The 20,328-nt window shown below is 38.8% G+C and overlaps 1 protein-coding gene across 1 annotated transcript in view; it reads left to right on the plus strand.

Annotated features, from left to right (window-relative positions):
* Positions 1-20,018: 20,018 nt before the first annotated feature.
* The window catches only part of CHORDC1 (cysteine and histidine rich domain containing 1), a 16,543-nt gene continuing 16,233 nt past the window's right edge, over positions 20,019-20,328 (plus strand). The window contains exon 1 of the mRNA XM_015630804.2: positions 20,019-20,198. Coding sequence (XP_015486290.1) covers positions 20,135-20,198 — 64 coding nt within the window. The 5' untranslated portion in view covers positions 20,019-20,134. The remainder of the gene's footprint in view (positions 20,199-20,328) is intronic.

Genomic DNA, 20,328 nt, shown 5'->3' on the forward strand with positions numbered 1-20,328 from the left:
GAGATTGTCATACAACTTCCACAAGAGATGTCTTGAAGTCATGGAAGGTTTTTCTTTGGTATCAATTACATATTCTGCTCATGAATATTTGATGTGTTCTTCCTTATTCATTCTGGGACAGTATCTGTCACATATAAAATTAATATTTCATTAATTATTGCACTATCACAAATGTGCACTTCAGAGTTTTGGTTATAGATTAAAAGTATTTTAAGATTAATAATGTTGATTTCACAGACTACAGATTTGGCAAAGGTTATTTCAAAATTCAGGGCTTGATCATCTGTATGCAAAGTTTCAGCATGGACTACAGGAAGGGGACCTTTACAATAAGCAACACAAAAGCACAGCACTAATGACATGAGAATATTGACATAACGTAACATTATGCAATCAGCACTCTCAAGTGCAGCTAAAGCCATAGTTTTCAACTTTTTAATCATGCTGGACAGGGGCCTAAATCAGCACAAAAAAAAAAAGTCCATCAATTTTAGTGCAAATTAGAACAAGAGAGTCAACATGATGGGAAGTTTTATTGAGAATGTTAGTTCAAGGACTCCCTTCTTCCCAATTTTTGTTTCTAATTTTTTTTCAAGGCTTCCACTCAGCAGATACAACAAGGTTTTTTGAAAAGAGAGATGAGTGAAAAATGCCAGTAGACCTTCCTGACAAGGAAGTTAAAGCATATTTTTCCATCTACATACAGAGACATGTGACTCATTTGGAATGCTGGGTCAGAGGAGGAGCACAGCCATAGCATATTCTCATCCTCTTAGAGAAAGGCTGTAAGTCATCATCAAACCTCTGTGATGCAGTGATGTTAGTAGCTCTCCCTACAAACAGCTTCCCCCAGTAACTAAGTAGTCCTTGCTGGGCCTCCCTCTCAAATACACTGTTCACACTGCCACCAAAAAGGGCATTGCACTTGAATATCTGTTCTCTTGTCCATTGTCACTTCATAGGGGTGGATACTGCAGCAGGGTTCTGTGACTGAGCCTGCTTCCAGGAGCTTTGTTTTAGGGATAAGCTTAACTCCTCCTACACATTTTCATTTCAAATAGCACAATCCATTTCCATGGTACAATCACTCCTTTTGCTGTCAAATCTTATTTTGAAGGAGCACTTGTTTCTGAACCCATGTCTTCTTTATCTGCATTGACAGGACCTATGTTAGAACAGAGGAAAGGCTCAAGGACTAATTGTAGTTCTATGTAGTCTATGTAATCTGTAATTCGCTAATTGTAGTGAAATATTCTGATTTTCATGATGCTGTGCAACTGATTATTATTTAGCATCTACAGTTGTAAGCCAGTAAATATTAACCAATGTTCCTGATCCTACATGCTTTTTCAAAGAACTCAAATCTTTCCTGCAGGCAAGCTCTTTGAATATCACAAGCGAGTGATGAACAATGACTTGCTAAGGTCTTTTGTACAAAGAAAGTAACATTAAAAATATAAGAAAATAAAAAAATAAATAATCAGGCTTGGTTTGCTAATGTGGGCTGCAGTTAGGAACTGAAAAATGCTTCAGTACTTGCAATGCAATGTTGGACACTTTACATTTGTGACCATCTTCACTGCATTTTGCTGAAATATTTCCACTAACTTTTAATACCAGTTTGTTATTGCTTAACATCTGGATCAGATTTAATAGCAATTACACATGTTGAAAAGAGCTTGGGGTTTTGAAGCTTTGAGAGGGCAGGAAAGGTGGCTTTCAGTAGGCGAACAAGCCTTGAGTCATTCAAAGGGAATCCCATTTAGGACAAATTATTTACTTTTTCCTTTACCTTACTGAAATGTGGCTCAAAAAAAAAACCCTGTCCAGTATTTTAGTCCAAGAATTTCAAAACCAGATGGAGCAAGGTTCAAATGTTCAAAATACATAAGCATGTAGCACTATTTTGGATCCACAGGGATATTCAAACATCAGTGTGGAGCTGTCGGCGATGTCATCAGGAAGACCCATGCCATTCTGGCTGCATTCAAGTGTTCCAGACACAGCACTGAAAATTAGCAGTCACATTTGTAACCCTTGGCCATAATGGTTGAACAGGAGTTGCACAGAGGTTGCAGCTTACCAGAAGTGATAACAGAGGATCATCTGGAAAAGCTGAAATCTCAGCCCTTAAATTAGCAAGAGCAGCAGTAGGTCAAAACCACTGAAAACCAAAATATTAAAGACACAGCAGCTTGAACACAGCTGTTTTGTGTTGGATGGTTGTGTTGGGTGCTGATCTTTACCTATCAGAGGAGTTAACGGGTTATCAACGCAATTATCAGTATGAAGAAAATGGAATACAAAATGCTGTCATGTGCAGGAAGCATTTGATTGACTTTTATCATGTGCCAGGTGAAAAACAGTGATTCCGTATCAAATTCTCCCTTTGTATAAAAATGGATTTTGTTCCCCACTCACTAAAAGAAAAGACATTCAGTTACATCGTGAAAGAAGTTAACCCCTCCATTCTGTACACATGGAAAAAATATTTTAATTCAAATTCTCTATATTGCAGAAATATTTCCATCACCGGTTTGATTCTTTGGGGGGCAGCAGGCAAATTTTATTTTGTCCACATATGGTAACAATAATAGTTGTGGGACCTTTATTACAGAAAGTAGACATCTGGGGTGGTATTTACTAACTAAATGTAAATTTCTGTATTTGAACTACTCTCTATAGGCTTCCTTCAAAATTGGGAAGAGAGGTGGAAATAAACATATTTAGATGTAATTTTTCTTATGTGAAAGTAGGCATCTAAAATAGGCACCTTAGTTAGAAGTGTACATTTCCCTTCAACAGTAACACAGAACTTTGGGTATCTCAGAAGTAAATGTTAGCACTGTAGATGTCTATAGTCAAATGTGATTAATTCCGTCCCAAAGATAAGAAGATATGCAGATTATGTTAACACCTCTTAACAGCAATGGCCTGTATTATCAGGTATACTCAGCTGTGGATTAAATGTAAAACAAGCTTAATGTTCCTTTGCTATCAAGCCCATAATAGTCCTGCTACTGCAACATTCCTTCTAGTGGGAAGTAATACACCAGTGATTATATACTGCTATTTAATATGACAATTTATGACAGGAGTTTGATATCAGTTCTGTAATGCCCCTATTAATGTATTTTTCAGCATCATGGTTCATCATGGAAGTCTACATTAAATATTAGGAGAACAGATTTGTCTTACATAGAGAATTGGAGCAGAGGTGTTGTAAATTGGTATAGATAAAAATGTACAGGTGTGGAAGCACCACAAAGAATCACGTGGCAGGAGGAGGGCTAGAGGAACAATGCATTGATGTCACTCAGATCAGAAGGTCATCGAGGTCCCAGCACATCTCTATGTTCCTTCTCAGGATAGCCAGATTGGGAAAGAAAAGACAGTGTGTAAATTGCGTGTACACAGGATGCAGAGATCCCCAGTTTATATGGGGAACAAGCTGAATCCAAAAGACATGAAGAGAATCTGGCCAATTTCATTCTCTGTGTCATAGAATTATAGAATCATTAAGGTTGGAAAATAACTCTAAGATCAATTAGTCTAACCATTAACCCAGCACTGCTAAGTCCACCAATAAACCATGTCTATAAGCACCACATCTACATCTTTTTTGAACACTTTCAGAGACTGACTCCAGCACTTCCCTGGGTAACCTATTGCAATGTTTGACCACCCTTTCAGTGAAGAAATTTTTCCTTATGTTGAATCTAAGCCTCCCCTGTCATAACTTGAGACCATTCCTGTTTGTCCTATTGTTTTTTACCTGAGGGACTGACATACAACTGTGTCCCTATTGCACCACTGGGAATCTCGGTCTGCCAGCCTGCACATCATCCTGGTGCTGCAAGGGAAGACACAATTTTTGACCATACATGATTTGGTGTTGCAAGTGTTTGTGGAAATGTGTGAATTAAAGAATGAAATTAGCTCTGGTTTAAAATACAATTGCCCTCCCCTCTCTAAGATCTCTTGCTGAGATCTCCTATGCTGCTGCTACAATGCTGCAGCATTGTTTCTGACAAAGTACCTCTCCATCTCTGTCAAAAACCAGCTCCTCATCAGCCTAGACCCACTATTTTCTTTCATGTCAGTAAATACCCAAGGGCAGGAAATATTTAACACTACTGTAACACTGAAGACTTCATGAATATTAGATTTTTGGAGGCACAGTTAAGAAGAAATTCCAGTACTGTACAACTTTTAATTTCAGACTAGCAGCATGATTAAACTCACAATTGCATTATTTCACCTGGCTGACACCAAAGAGAAAAATGGACAGTGACAAACCCTATCCTAGAAAGCACTGAATTATGGGAGACAGGGTAGTTTACAACTGATTATGTTCCACAGCTTTGTGAATGAGCAGGTTGAAATATGGCACTTAACTATAAGAAAGAAAAATTATTGCTTGGGTATATTATTCATTCAAAAGAAAAAGAGCCAAGCCCTTTGCTGGCATAAACTGCCACAGCTCTATTGATTTCAAACAAGAGCTTATTTGCATCAGATGAACATCCAAGCCATATTTTATAACATGCTCAGTTTTGATTAATTATTACAGTCCTAAAAAGAATTTTTCATTCCTCAATTATTTTTGCACTATACATAAGAAGAAAACAAAAAGCCCTGCCATTGAATATACCAATAAATATTCTTTAGCCATAAGACAATTAATAATTCTTTTCATAATTTGAAGAACATTAGACTTCTTGTTCACAGTTGACTTGTCTTGAAAAGTGAACAACTACATCTCCTACACTCATTCAGGTGGACTCAACAATGTTGCCTGTGTTCAATTTTCTGTTTTTCCTTCCACCAATGAGTTAGGTCATCAGGAACACCTCCTGAACAGAAATCCCCAAATGGACATTTTAAATTTCTGGAAAAAACTGGATGTGGTTTTCTATGTAACCGGTCTAGAGGTGCTGTATGAGCCATCTGAAAAACTCTTATCCTCATTGTTCAGAACTACAGAAGTATTATTCATGCAGAAGTCTGGGCCTCCATGCTTCTGCCTTTAATTTACATATCATTACAATTCTTCCTTAGAAATAAAAACCCCCGCATTATTCTGAGTCCTGTGCTCCCATGTGATACAGAACAGGTTTTTCCTTGATCTGCCAATGATTTTATGGTTCATTCCCTTTCCTTCTGTATTATTACACTAGTAAAATACTGAATGTTTAGGAAAATCATGTCTATAGGCTGTTAGTCTCCAGATGTGTGAGGCACAGTGAAAGGAAGGGAAACAGAGAAAACAGCAGGAAGGAAGTATAAGAAAACTGAGAGGCAGAAGCAGGCAAGGGAGAGAGGAAGGGAGGAAAATGGGAAGCTACCCCATGGCTACAGGAATCAACACATCTGATTGCTTTGGGAATGTTGAGTGAATTCTTGAGGTCAAAGCACAAGTCATGAGGTGTTTTCTTCAGTTAGATCCCTGTGGAAGTACTTGTGTATAACAAGCATTTTTACATCTAATTTTTTTTTCTCTGATAAATCTGCCTTATTTGTGTTTATTTAACAGGGTTGTTTTTGGTTTTTTTCCAGTGGCTTCATACTGAATATATCAATATCCTTCATCTCATTCAACAATGGTGTAATACACTGGTAAATACTTGACCTCTCCCTGATATAAAGCACATTTAGAATTATGTCACAAACCTGCCCTGTGCTGTCTAGTGTCATGATCTCCTCTGACTTTATATGCCAAGCAACCTTGGACTAAATTTATACTTAGACAGAAGACCTTCTGAAGAATATATCTACAAAAATAAAAATAATAGAAAAATAAATTTTGGTTGTTCAGAACACAAGGTTCTATGAGTAGCTTTACAGAAAGATGCCACAGAATTTGCTATAGGACTGTAAAAGGTTATAAGACTTTAAAGCAGATTGGAAGATTCTTTAATAGGGAGTCTATAGACTGTTATATGAAGGCCCTGACCCTTTCACAATGACAAGTCATGATTGATTCAAATGGTCACACAAAAGGATATTTGCTTCAGCAAACCGCTTTAAACATATGCTGTGGTTCCAAAATCAGGCTCTATTGTCAAACATAAACACCTTACAAACACAGATGTTTGTGAACTTGAATCTGTTTGTAAACTTGAATTGTAAAATTGAATCTGAAGATATGACCAGAAAATATTCTATAGTGTTTATTTTGGGAGTAATTGGTTAATCCCTGTTAAACTTTTAAAATGAAAATATGTTCTTTCTTGGAGTTGTTCAAATCTAGTATAGTAACAACTATGGAAGGAAGATCAGCAAACACCGATTTACTCCTGTGGGTTATTAATATTTCCTCATACATCATCATTCTTTTTCATAGGCTTATAGGGAAATCCAGGTTGGAAGGAATTTCAGGATGTCTTTAGTCCAATCATCTGCCCAAAGAAGGGCTGCATCTGAAGTCACACCCCATTGTGTCCAGCTTTATCCAGTCTGCTCTTGGAAACGTCCAGACACAGAAGCTGTACAATGCCTCTTTGTGCAACCTGTCAATTGCCCGTTTTCACATATTCCCACTGTCCCTCATCCTCCAACCATGCATCACCTCCTTAGCTAAGGCTTTTCTTTTGGTTTGTGTGTTGTCATAGCTGTGTTTTAATCCCTAAAGTGGATTTATATTGGTGTACCTTACTACTTGTAGCAAGTCCTAGTGATACTAATGAGATTATGCCCAAGTGCAAAGGCATCCATTCCTGGGGCAGGACTGCAGACTCTGCAGACCTTCTGTGCAAGCGAAGGAGAACAAACATCATGTTAAAAAAAAAATCACAGAATTTCAACTAGCCTTGTAAACAAGCACATTTTCTGTAGATCTCATTTGCTAAGCAAAACCAAACAAATTCCAAAATCAACAACAAAAAAGCAAAAAAACCCAAGCAACCAAACAAACAAAATCACCAAAAAAAACCCCAAAAAATCCCCATCAAAAACCCCCAACAGCAACAACAAATTTAGAACAACCCTGTAAAATCTCTTCCATTAGATATACGTAACATCCCTAATTTAACAAAGCTGGGTATATAAAAGAAGCTGGAACAGTAGTTATACTTAAAAGTCCAAGTCAAATCCTAGAAGCTTTATATAATACAGTAAAGATCTACCTAGAATTATAATAAATTTTCTATCCTGTATGCTAGGTTACCCCACATATTTAAGGACAAGAAAATAAATGAAGACAAGATTTGAGACTCTGACATAAAAAATAGAGAAAACGGGAATCTAATATATACTGTCAGATAAAAGGAGCCTGAAGGGAGATGATAACACAGTTTAAACACCCTGAAGGAAGCAATATCAAGGAATGAAGAGAGCTGTTCACACTGTGTAGTAGAGCTAAACCAATTTGTGTTTAACAGGACCTGCAAATTAAAAAAAAAAAAAAATCAAAATAATTACTTCAGCAAGACAATATGAACATTTTAGGGGAACAGTACTGCATAACTAGGACTCCAGTAGGGAGACTGCCACATTCTTCAAGTTTCTTAAAACCTTTGCTCCCTTGCTGGTCAGCCAGGTAGGCCCTGGCCCTGCAGCCATCCCCTCTCTCCATGGGGTGCCCACTTTCCACCCACATTAATCACCTTGGCCAGCAGGAGCTCCGTGCTCACCTTCACCCACAGGGACTGGATCAATTAGTGCCCACCCAGCTCTCACCTGACACAGACACACGTGAGAGCCAGCCTGTTTCTGAGAAGGCTGCATTGAAAGCATGAAGACTGTGAATGATCTCCATGTGAATGCCCCTAGCCTCAGTGTGGTCACTGGTGGAACCCCACTGCACACCACCCTCCAAGCTGCACTGTCCTTAGCAGTGACCAACATCAGCAGACCAAAAGCCCTGTCAGCAAGGGCTTTCAAATGATCATTACCATATGATGCCTGCACTACACAATTTCAGGAGGTTTCTATCAGATTACTGGACTAGATTACATCTAGTCTATTCCTGTCTTCTGCATGCTCATTGCAAACGAAAAAGGAACAGGTGTGCTCCTGGAGGACCTCTTCCACCCTGATATTACCTGGGATGTTTCTAGTTTAGAGACCACTCTGAATGAAAGCAGAGAAAATGTGGATGGTGGGAGTTCGATACAAAAGTGCACTCTTGATCCAAATTTAAATGCTAATGGAGATTAATCCAATTGCTCAGAGTTTCCAGGCAATTGCCTTACTTTCTTCACCTGGGTGTAGAAAAATCTGGGCTTTATTCCCAGCATGAACCTCTTTTGTTTCTGCATTTTTACTTCTGCATTCCTCACCCTCATGCTTCCAGTTTCTGCAGGAACCATAATTTATACTGATGATTTCAAAGTTTCCTACTTTGTTTTCTTCCTACTTTGCCCCTGATAGATTTGTTTTTTCATTGGAAATGGCAGACCCTGTATATCACATTAAAGAAATATGCTTGCGTTTTTCTGATACTTTCTCCAAGACCAAGGACCCAAAGGAAGTGGCCCAAAGATTTCTAGAGATTCAAAGGCCACATGAGGGAAACCATTGTTTTATAGAGGAAAGGACAGAGGCAATAATCAGCCTAAAACAGTAACACAGCACTTCTGGAGGATGACCTACTTCTGGAGAGGCAACAATGCCTTCTTCTAATGCTCTACTACTCTGTTCCACTGCATCTCTCCCTTACGGCTCATGATTAAATCAGAGTAATCATACAAGGGAAAGAAAATTCCACATACGTTACAATTAGATTTAAAAAAATGCCCTTTCAAAGCTCAGCATCACAGATCATCTTTGATTTTAAAGACATTTTATTAGTCATGATGACTCCATATAGGCCTGAATCCATTGCAATAATATCAAAGATGACAGCATAAACAAAAAATAAGAGAAAATGAAGGCAGGCATTGTCTTCATTACTCCTTTGTAGTGCAATATCTTCTTCAGGATAAATCAAGTGGATTTTACAAGCTGGGTGTTACAGCACAGATTCATTTTTCATAGCTTTCATACACATTTTTCTGCATTAAGCAAACAACTGCCAAATAAAGGCTAAACTGTGCTTTTGGAATCAAGCCATCCCTCAAGCAGTTCTGCATGAATCACACTGTGTTTATTGGTAGCCTCAGACAAACAAGCAGTAGCCCTGACTAATGACAACAAACGTAATAAAATAGCTATGCCTCATTTCTTCTAGAGAGGAGGAGAGAGGTAGCATAACCACATTCCTGCTTGTTCTGCTGTTACAGTAATTTTTCTGTCAGTGCCAAACAAGACAGACATTCTTTCTCCAATTATTTCTTAAGGAAGGAGAGTCTGACCAACAGCAAGTAAATCAGTTATGACAAAAGTTACCTGGATTTTATTCCTTGTCTTGATAAAGACTTCATGACTCAGACAAGTAATTTTAATATCTCTCTCTCTCTGTTCCCAAGCATTAAGTATGAAAATAATTACCTCAGTGTGTATTAAGAAAATGTTTACTGCATATTACTCGACACTATGGCAAGCAGAGTCAGATGGCCCAAGATCTTTTACATGTGGGATGAGTCTAATTGTTTTGAGAGATGTTATATACAAGCGTAATAACATGGTTACAGTAAAAGAGTATGATTCATTATTGTAATTATCTTCTCGGGAATACATAGAAAAGATTATACCTGAGTAATATTTCATAGTATTTTTCTTTAGAGCCTGAGAAATCACTGGAATGTTGAAATACAAATGCCAGCATTCCTTTCCCAAATCAAGGCTGAACAGAGAGGATCTAGAGCATCAGCACCACCTATCGGTAAATTTGTCACCAAATTACCTAAAGCGCAAATAGAAAATTACCAAAGCAGACCATGAAATGAAATGCAAGGTATAACCTGCAAACTTTACCTTCAACTGTATAATCCTACTGCCAAGATCCCTGTGAAACTAGTACCCTAATCAAGGGGAAGCCACATTATTAGTGCCACGTTCTTCTTTCACATGAACTTTTATTTTAGGCAATGTTTCCTTGAGCTACAATTTCACATTTTTTACACTGGATAATTTTGCAGGAGCAAAGGCTGCCTAATTTTTGCAGAGGCTACAAATAAAAATCAGGGTGGTTCTTCAAAGTGAGTGTACACAGGAAAAGAATGTTCCTGGAAGACGCAAAGCCATCATAAGTGGCAAACAGTTTATCAAGCTGTCAGCAGTGTCAGCTCTGGCTGCGAAATCTGAAAGAGCAACAAATGCAAGGTTAGCAAGTGATTATTATTTGAGGAAGGGTGGCATTCACATAACTGTGAAAACAGGGAAATCTCACAGTTCTTACTGATGTGATTGTTTTTTCCAGTGTGGAATAACAATGCATATGCCTAGAAGATCATAAGGGAAATACCCATCTCATCACCTTAAGCTCTGAAACAGGCTCTAGCAGGCAGATAAATATTTTGCTTGCTAATACAGTTTTCTATGGAGATGTTAAGCAAGGATTATGGCACACTGTAATAAAGGCAAAATGACACAGAAAGGAAACTACCATCAACTGTAGAGATTTGAGCAACAATCTGGGGAAAAGAAAAAGCCAACAAAAAACCCAAAACAGACAATTTCACCAAATAAGCTCAAAATTAGTAAAATCTATGCTCAGTCTAGTATCACATAATGTCACACTTTCTACATTGAGTGTGTCAGCCTTTCTAGACCAAGAATCCATCCTCTGGCAGGTGTTGTTGTGCTCAAGGCACACCGTGTAGTTTACACATCCCCATTTCCCACACACTCATCTGCTGCTAGGTATTACTGCAAGGCACTGCTCCTGTGGAGGCTTTGATCTATGGTGCTGAGACCATCTAAGGCAGACGTGGCCATCACATCTCTTGTTCTGCAGCTGAGCATCCTCTCAAAAGAGCTGTTCCAAAGCCTCTGTGCTCTTGTACTGCAAGCGCAAGTTCAGTGTGCAAAGAACTTGCATCCACTGGGATCTAGTCTACAACCACAGAAGTCTGGATACAAAGACTTCCATCTTCCCTTACACAACAAATATGGATTTTTTTTTATTATTATTATTTTTATATATCTCTAGTAACTAATTGCCTGCTCACATATATTTGGAAATAACTCACTAGTTTTATCATGGATTTAAGCTAAAACGCCTGGTCACATGACTATTTACATGCTTCTTTGGAGAATTCTCAGACCAGCCCTGAAATTACAAATTTCAAAGATGCTTTTGCTGGTCCTACTTCTAATTACTCATTCCTGAGAATATGATCAGAATCAGCAGTTTCAATGTTTCTCCTAGTGGTTACATATGATCAAATGCACAGTTTTCCTCTTTTTAAAATTTCTCACTGATTGAGAGATCCATTTATTTACAGCTTAATAGACAAAGGCTGCAGGCTTCACTTACACCATTGCAATAGGATAAAAAGAAATATGAGTCATGTGAAGGACAAGTGGTAGTTGGGTGTCCTCATTCCTCACTTGGTCTCAATGGAAAATTTCAAAGGGGTCAACATAGGACATTCTACAGAATGTGGTCTTTTCTAATTTTTACTGCTATAGGGTTTTCACTTCAGTTCTAGGAAAGCGACTCTCCAGAGGGTTTGTAGAATCCGAGCTCTGCAAGGGTTGTCGTGGTCATTGCTCTCCAGATGAAAGCATTACCCGCAAATAACTGCACTGACATTTTCTCCTTTGCTCTTTTCCTTTCCTGCCACAGCCACATTAATAAGTCACTAAGAGCAGGAAATAGAGACCAAGTTGTTTCAGATGACTAATAGAGTTCAGATAACCCAATTAATTTAGTGTCCAACATAAGGCACCTTAAAAGAACCTCAATTTTTCAGCAAATAGTCATTCAGCATTATATGAAGATAAAATACCATTCAATAATCTCAAAGGAGATGCCAAGTGCCAATTTAAAGTAAGTAGGAACATCTTTGGGTTTCATTAAGACTTCTCAGACTTTGAGATTAAAAAATCATATATTAGTTCTAAAAGATTCACTTGTGCCTATCTAGAAATTACAGTCATGTACCCTGCACATTTGAAATTGCAGTCACTGTGCACTTCAGAACTGTGCTGAACTGAACTCCATATCTTCAAATAATTTCTGAATAATGTGGTCCTTTTTCCCTCATTTTGCAACAAAACAGAAGGATAATGTATTTTTTTTAACAGTACTGACAAAATACCAAAGCGCTCCACTAAGAGCATCTTTTCCTTCATCAGCTCCCTTTGATTTCATGTCATTGTTTTGCTTCCAGAAAATAAACATTTTTCTCCTTTTTTTGAGACGAAACAGTTAAATACAGACAGAGAACTGGTAAGCATTATAGAAATGAGCTCTTAGTACAATTTTAGGACATTTATTTTTTATTACACAGATATTTTAATTTTCATTGAATAAGTTCATTTGGAGTTAACCCTCTTCTAGCTTCTGCCTCAAGAGAAAACAGGACTGTTGGCAAAACTGTTTTTCAAATGCCCAGCTATTACAATGTATCCAGCAATCCTAACCTCTGTCATCTTTACAACAGCTACATGTTTGCCTAAAAGAGACCATTCCTATGAATATGCTTTCCCAGCATATGTGCAAAATAGATGTCTGAATTCTGTGATTATCTCAATATTTTGACACGTTTTTCACACAGTACATACCCACTGGTCTTTGCCATGTTTCCTATATCTGTATTCTAATATTTATATATCTATTGATATCTATATCTACTTATAATTTATATTTCCTGCTGTCTTGTGTTCTAAACCAGCTCATTTCATATTTTCATCACTGTCTTTGTGGCTCCACTAGAAATTCTTCACACAGTGACCCAAACAACTTCATATTTATACTGTAAAGAAAAGCAAATGGGGAGAGAAGCACATATGAAAAAAAATAATCTTCTGGGTGAATGTTTTTCTCAGTTAGAACTTCAGTAAGAGGAGACTATGGAAGCTGTAGCCACTGTAAAAAGACAATTTTAAAAAGACCAGCAGTTGCAAAATTGTAAGAGTGGCAGAGCTTGCTCTGGATGTCTTCTTTTTTTTTTTTTCTTTCCTGCATAGCTCCAGCAGCTCCAGCCTACTTACTTATAAGCCAGGCAGCTTATAAGTAAGAGACTGATGCTCTTTTGAACTGCGGTTTCAATTTATCAGTAGCTAGATCAAGCACAGAATGTTTTATTTTTCTAGCTTCTTTTATTGTGGTGACTCTTCCTAATGTCACACTAAAGCCTTGCTCCTTCTATATCCAAACTATCCAGTAAGTTTAAAAAAAAAACAAACCCACAAAACAAAAAACCCCAAGAAACCACAAAAAATCATAATCAGTTACCATAGAAACTATCTCTTAGGTACAGAACAATTTTTTAAATAAGTCTGTAGAGGAGTACTGTGTATCATCAGAGCTGTGACACAATGGTTAAGGAAAAATGAGGGACAGGCTGTGCTCCAGAGCCTGAATTTCTCACAAGTCTCTTGCAGTGACGAAGAGTGTCTCTGTTGAAATAGGAATGGCTATGGGCACAGAGGGTCACACAAGTCCATCACAAAACAATGAAACAGAGTAATAAAACCTATTCCTTCGCATCTTCAAGTTGTTACACTTGATAAGAGTATGACTGGACTGCTGCATCAGTCCCAGTCGATGGGTATCACTCTTTGCATTTGTGTTTATATCTGTGAAAAAATGGCAGAGTTCCTCTGGATGGAAATAATGTGTTATCTGGGTTTTTCATGGTACTGACATCTTCCAGTCTTGTGCTACTATGAGGAAAATAAATCTCTTGTCATTTCAGCCCATAAATGGCTCCCTTTGGCATTAAAAAGTCTGTAAAAACCATAATTACAATTGCAAAAAAAACAGAGACAAAACGCAAGTAACAGATCCTACATGCATTCCCAATTCATGACATCTCAGGCATAAGTGCAGACACTTTTCTACTCAAAGATGCTGCCAAATGAAAAAAAAAAAGTCAGTGCTATTTGTTCCTGCTACTAAAAAAAATATGTTTTCTGAACTGCATTTCAAAATCATTTTGTATTGAGAATGCCTTCTGGAACACGATCCAGAGCTGTTACAGGAGAATTCTGCTACCACCTTCTGGCTGACAGAAATTCTTAGCACTTATTTAACCACCATACACTGAGTTCATAATGCGTTTGCTGTTTTTCAGTCTGCACTCTTCACATGTTACTGCCCCATCTTCTTTAATACATAAAGAGGAGTTACACACAAAAACTCAAACTGTCATTTTGCAAACCCTTCTGTTTTGTAATTAGGAAGAATTAGATTTTTCATAACCAAAATTAAACTTCTTGACAAAAAACGAAGTGGGCTTTTTCCATGCCTTATCCCTCTCAAAAAAGTGTTGTGATTCAATCCAATTTATTTCTTTAGAAATTAACAGAGAAATCCATTGTTGACAGCACTATGAAAAACACTTCACAAAAGTGGTCTTGTAAATTCTTTTGCACATTTCTCCCACTGCATGTGCAGTTAGTCCCATTAATTTCACAGCATCAGAAACAAATGTAATCAGTATTCTAGATAGATGCTTTTACTTGAATACACTTGCTTGCAGTAAATACAATGGAAAAAAAAAAGAGCATAACCAGATCATAGCCTCCTTAGCTGTGTTATGACCTTTTCTACCATTTTCACAATTTATTTTAAAACTTCTGTAGTTGCCAAACAAAAGCAGTACTTTTTTCTTTTGCTCTTAATAAGTAGCCAGACAAAATACCCTTATACTGTTATATCTAACAATGACAGATGCAGGGACCTGTCCATGAGAGCACCTTGAATGTGTTTGGTAATACTGACCAAGTGAGAGTGATCACAAGCAAAGTGCAGAGGAGCAAAGTAAAGGTCATCATTACCAGAACTAAGGCCAGGTCACTTCTAATGTAAGCCCTTTCTGTTGCTGAAACCGGTGCTCAGAACTTCAACCAGATTTAGTCAACTCCAAGAGAAAAGAATAAAAAAAGGACAAAAAGCTGGAGATGGAAGCTCAAACACTCCATGAAAATATCCACCAAGTTCAAGTGAACATGTTACTCTACCGTAACTTTTAAATATCTGATCTAGAGACTCACAGAACCATTAAGTTGTATGAGGGACCCTAAACGTCACCTAGTTCCAAACCCCCTTCCATGGGGGGTGCTGCTACCCACTAGACAAAGTTGCTCAAAGCCCCATCCAACCTGGACTTGAACATTTATATTCCCTGAGCAACCTGTTCCAGTGCCTCACCACCCTCACAGTAAAGAACTCCCTAATACCTAATCTAAACCTGACCTCTTTCAGTTTAAAGCCATTATCCCTTGTGCCATCACTACTCGTCTGTGTGGAAAGTCCCTCTCCAGTTCTCTTGCAGCCTTACTTGTGTACTGAAAGGATGCACCAAGGTTTCCCTGCAGCCTTCTCTTTTCCAGGCTGAACAACTCCAGCTCTCACAGCCTGCCTTCAAGAAAGAGGTGTTCCAGCCCTCTGGCATCTTCATGGCTCTCCTCTGGACTTGCTCCAACAGGCCAACATCTTTCTTGTGCTGGGGGTCCCAGAGCAGGTGAGATCTCTTCAGAGTGGAACAGAAAGACAGAATCCCCTCCTTCACCCTGCTGGCCACACTGCTTTTGATGCAGCCCAGAACACGGTTGGCTTTCTGGGCTGTGAGTGTGCATTGTGAGGTTGTGTTGATCTTTTTATCCACCAACACCCCCAAGTCTTCATAGCTGGTCTTACTCCATTCTCTGCCAGCCTGGACTTGTGCTTGGGATTGCCCTGATCCACGTGCAGGATGTTGCACTTGGCCTTGTTGAACTTCATGAGGTATACGCAGGCCCACCTCTCAAGCCTACTAAAGTCCCTCTGGATGGCACATTTAATTTCAGTTCTTCTCCCACCAGTATTCCTGTAATCCATAAACTCTGTGTTTGAGTTGCTTCAGGTCACAGCATTAGTGTGCTGTATGTAGCTACACAAATTATCTTACTATTTTCTGTCATCTAGGGAGTTTAATTCTTTAAATTTCAACATAGCATTCATGTTTAATTATTCACAGATTGTGTAGTATTTCAATCTTTTTTTTTTTCAGCTTTTTTTTTTTTTTTTTTCAGCTGCAGGAAGGATAAAAAAGGTCATTTTAATACATGCATCACTACAAGTTATGACAAAGCAGCACTCTGGAGAATGGCTGTACAGATTACATCAAACAGGTTTTACTTTCTGCAGTGAAGTCCAAAGCATAGAAAAATCTAAATGGGGAAGCATCAACATATTATCCCACATCCTACTGAACCCAGTAACAAAATTTCAAGTCTCCTTAGCAGCACCTGAAAGCAGACATCCAAAAGCTGCCTAAAATATTGTTTTCTAGACATTGCAGGCACCTAGGTTACTTAGAAAATTACATTTGAAAATTCTGTCTTAAATGAATTCCAACAATCACACAGCAAGCCTGTGCTAAAGTGTGATATCAAAGAAGGTGGTGAGCCTTAATGAAGCATCTACTTAAATTCAGGTCGTGCTTTAGCAGCAAGCACTCTGGTGGATTATTAGAAGCGGATGCTGTTTAATCTCCTTTACCTCCTGGGAAAACCTGGCATTTAAAAATCACAGAAGGGAGAGAAAAGCGTTCTCTCCTAAAAAGTCAGTTGTTCTGCTTCTCCATGAGATGTGACATTTTAAGATGTTCTGCCCATCAAATCTGAACATATTCAGTTGAACAGGACAGTTTCTTGCAAACTCTGCAGGCTTTTGGCTTTTAGCTTTACAAGGATTTACACTTGTATTTTAAATGTCTGGTAAGCTTCCTAAAGAAAGGATTTGTTTAATTATTTCACATTTTGATATTTTCAGATCAGAAACAGAGCTACATGCCTTGATTTTAAATGAGTCCTCAGAATCCATTTAAATTTCAAGGGCTCCCTCTCTCTTCCAGCGAAGTTGAGGGACCCCAAAATGTCCTCTGCCACTGATTAGCAGCAAAAATATTGTGGTGTGACACAACAGCTCTAGCCTGAAGCTTGAGTCTTGAAAACCTTTTCCTCACTCTCCTTCAGGTTTATTGAAAACTGGTTTAGTTGGGGGTTTTTTTGCAATCCCATGTTCAGCAGCTCTGCATGAACAATGTCCTGATTTGAAGACTCCAGGATGAAAGACTCCTCACCCAACGAACTGGCAAGCAAATCAGATTTGCAAAGATTCTGCATTTTGAGAAGTCAACTGAAACATCCTGCTTCTACAGAGATTCCAGTTCTACAGGGAAACTATGCCATTTCCAATGCTTGGAAATACACCTAAGTCCCATTAACCATGGATGAGATGAAATGACTTTTAACTGGTAAAAATTCAGGGCAGCTTTCTTCAGGGAAATCATTGCACAGAATCTATCTCAGTTAAAAAAAAAAAAAAAAAAAAGGGGGGGGGGGGTAGGGGGTGGATATAAATTCCTCTGCTATCATACATACATAAAATCCAGAGCATATATTCTCGAACACTGCTTCCCAAAAAAATTTTTAACCATAACATTTCTGACATGAGAAAAATAGAACAGATATAATTAAAAAATTAAAATAAAAAGCCTACACTCACAAATCTTTCACTGTTTCTCAGATTAGATGTCTTATAAAACCTAGGACAAGATACAATTGCTAAAGGCACCATAAAAGCTTGTCTAACACTCTGGAAGCCAAAACTCTGGAAGACTTTGCAACTGAAAATAAAGGACAAAACACATAAAAATTTTTCTACGTACTTTCCATATTTTAAGTTCTAGGGAACCAAAACGCTGTGATCATCCATTAGCCCATTATTCCTTATCACTCTGAATCTCAAATGAAAGATTTCTACACAAAATATACAGGAATAAATTAGATTTAAGTCCATCATGCCTACAAGATGATTATCTAAATCTTATTTGAACAAGTTACTTTCTGTTTTTCTAAAACTGGGTTGAAAGCCTCTCATTCCTTCCTATCAAGCACTGAAAATGCCTTTTTGAAGCTGCGCAGACTTCTGTGAGATTAGAATTATGTACTGTCAATTTGTAGTGTTTTGTGCAGCCAAATACATGCAATTTCAAGAGCTGATTACAAACCATTATTTGCTTCTGTAGTGTTCCGTGAAACAGAAAACCTCATTCTATTTAGCATCACTTACAAAGATGACAGATACAGCTCGGTAACTTTTAGAGATCTGTGTGTTAAAATTAACAACAAACTGAGTTTTCAGATGAATTTTCTATAATGCGACACGCTGTAGAATTTTGAATTATGAAGCAAATACATTATTTTTTGATTTCTGTCTAGAAGATATAAAGGCACATCTCCATATCAATGAGATAGCAATTAGGTGGGGAATATACACGATACTTTTTGGGAACACATGGACTGTATTTTTCTTTTCACAAGTCTCCTCTGAGTGTTAGAACCAAACTCCATTACCAACGTCACAGGAATGCTACAGTTTATTGCAGTAAATACCACACTGCTAAAATAACTCCTCTTGAACTTTTAAAAAATATTCTTTGAACAGAAATCGATGCTGCCTCTGCAAAAACATAACTTTTTTTGCATTGCACAAAGCCAACAAAATGTTGGCTCCTTCTAAAGCGGATGCATGCTTGCACGCTATGGCTGAAATGCAACCACGGTCACAGAAATACCACAAAACTTATTTTATGGATATAAATCACATTTTATTTTCATGTGGCACTTTCAACGAAAGGGAAAGAGAATGAATTTTAGGTTTTAAGAACAGTTCTTCACCTTGTGGTAATGACATGCATACACCTGTATGCAACAGCTCTGATGATCTTCTACTTATTTTATAAGACATCTAACAAAAAGAAACAATTAAATGCTTTTGTATAGAAAGAGAAGCATTTCTACATCTCCCCTTTCTTTCAAAACTCTTACTACCGCTTGCATTTATACGTTAAAATGCTTCTGGTAAATAGCAAGAGTATGGGATTTTTTTTCTGCTTTAAACTACAAGAGGCCTCAATGGGAATTGCAGATCACAAGGAAGCACTCAGTATTCAATGGCTCAAACAAATGCATATCTTTATGTGAGACACACATAAAAAGATGCCAGCAGACATCAGGCACCAGCTCACAAGTTTGCAGACATTCAGGGCTACATCGGAAGCAGTCTCCTGATTATTCTTTTTGCATCCTGAAACTCCCTTTGAAGAAGCACTTTTTTTGTTCATTCTGCATGCTTCAGGATTTGTCATATGCTGTACCTAGGCAATTCTATTTTAAAAGCTGTGCAAAATACGTTTAGCTATAAGGAATCAGTTTGTAATTGCATGCAGAAATGTAGATGTCTGTTGCTATGTATTTAGAACAGCATGTAGTGACAAGAGAAAGAATAGCTTCAAACCAAAAGGAAGTTTTAAGACTCAGTATTAGGAAAATATTCCTTATTGTGAGGGTCATGAAGCACTGGGACAGTAGATGCCCCATCCCTGGAGGTGTTCGAGGGAAGGTTGGATGGGACTTGGGAGTGCCGTGGTCCGGTGAAGTGTCCCTGCCTATCATGGTGGGGCTGGAACTAGATGATCTTGAAGGTCCCTTCCACTGCAAACTAGTCTATGATTTTAAATCCAACCTGTATAACACACATTATAGAGTATATAGAAGTTGGTCAGCTGTGAGAAGCATCCAGGTAAACTTTCAGGGAACTAAGAGAACATAGATGTTTTTTGATGATTAGCTTTCTGATGCTGGTATCTGCGCTTCAGTGCAGATAAGACAGCCATTTAATACATACACACAAGCATTTATTTTAAATCAAATTCACATGGAAGGAAAAATAAAAGAAAAAAAGGAAAAAAAATAGTAATTTAAAAATATAAAAATAAAAGGAAAAATTACAAAGAAAGCACGCCAGAATTCTCCCGGGGCCGAACCCCACAGCCGCGGCACCACTACCGGGCCCAGTCACTCGGCGGTCCCGCGGCCCCGCAGCGGCGCCTGCGCCGCCGCCCGCCAGCTCTCGCCGGCCCCCGAAGCTTCGTGAAGATTCCGGAAGGCTCCGGCCGGCTCTTTCCGCCGCGGGACCTGCCCCGCCCCCGGTGCTGCTGCCCGGCTTCCTTCCTTCCTTCCCTCTTCCTTCCGCCGTGCTCCGCCGAGTTCGGCTCTCCCGGGCGGCAGGGCAGGAGGTGCCGCGGCCATGTCGCTGCTCTGCTACAACCGGGGCTGCGGGCAGCGCTTCGACCCTGAGAACAACACGGAGGGTGAGAGTGGTGCGGGGGCCGAGGCGCGGTGCCTCCCTCGCTGAGAGCGCGGGGAGCGGGGCGGCCTCCGGGGCTGTGCGGGGTGCGGCGAGCCCGGCCCGCCCGGCCCCGCGCCTGCCGCATGCTCGCC

This window comes from Parus major, chromosome 1 (assembly GCF_001522545.3).
Source record: "Parus major isolate Abel chromosome 1, Parus_major1.1, whole genome shotgun sequence".
NCBI classification, from domain to species: Eukaryota; Metazoa; Chordata; class Aves; order Passeriformes; family Paridae; genus Parus; species Parus major.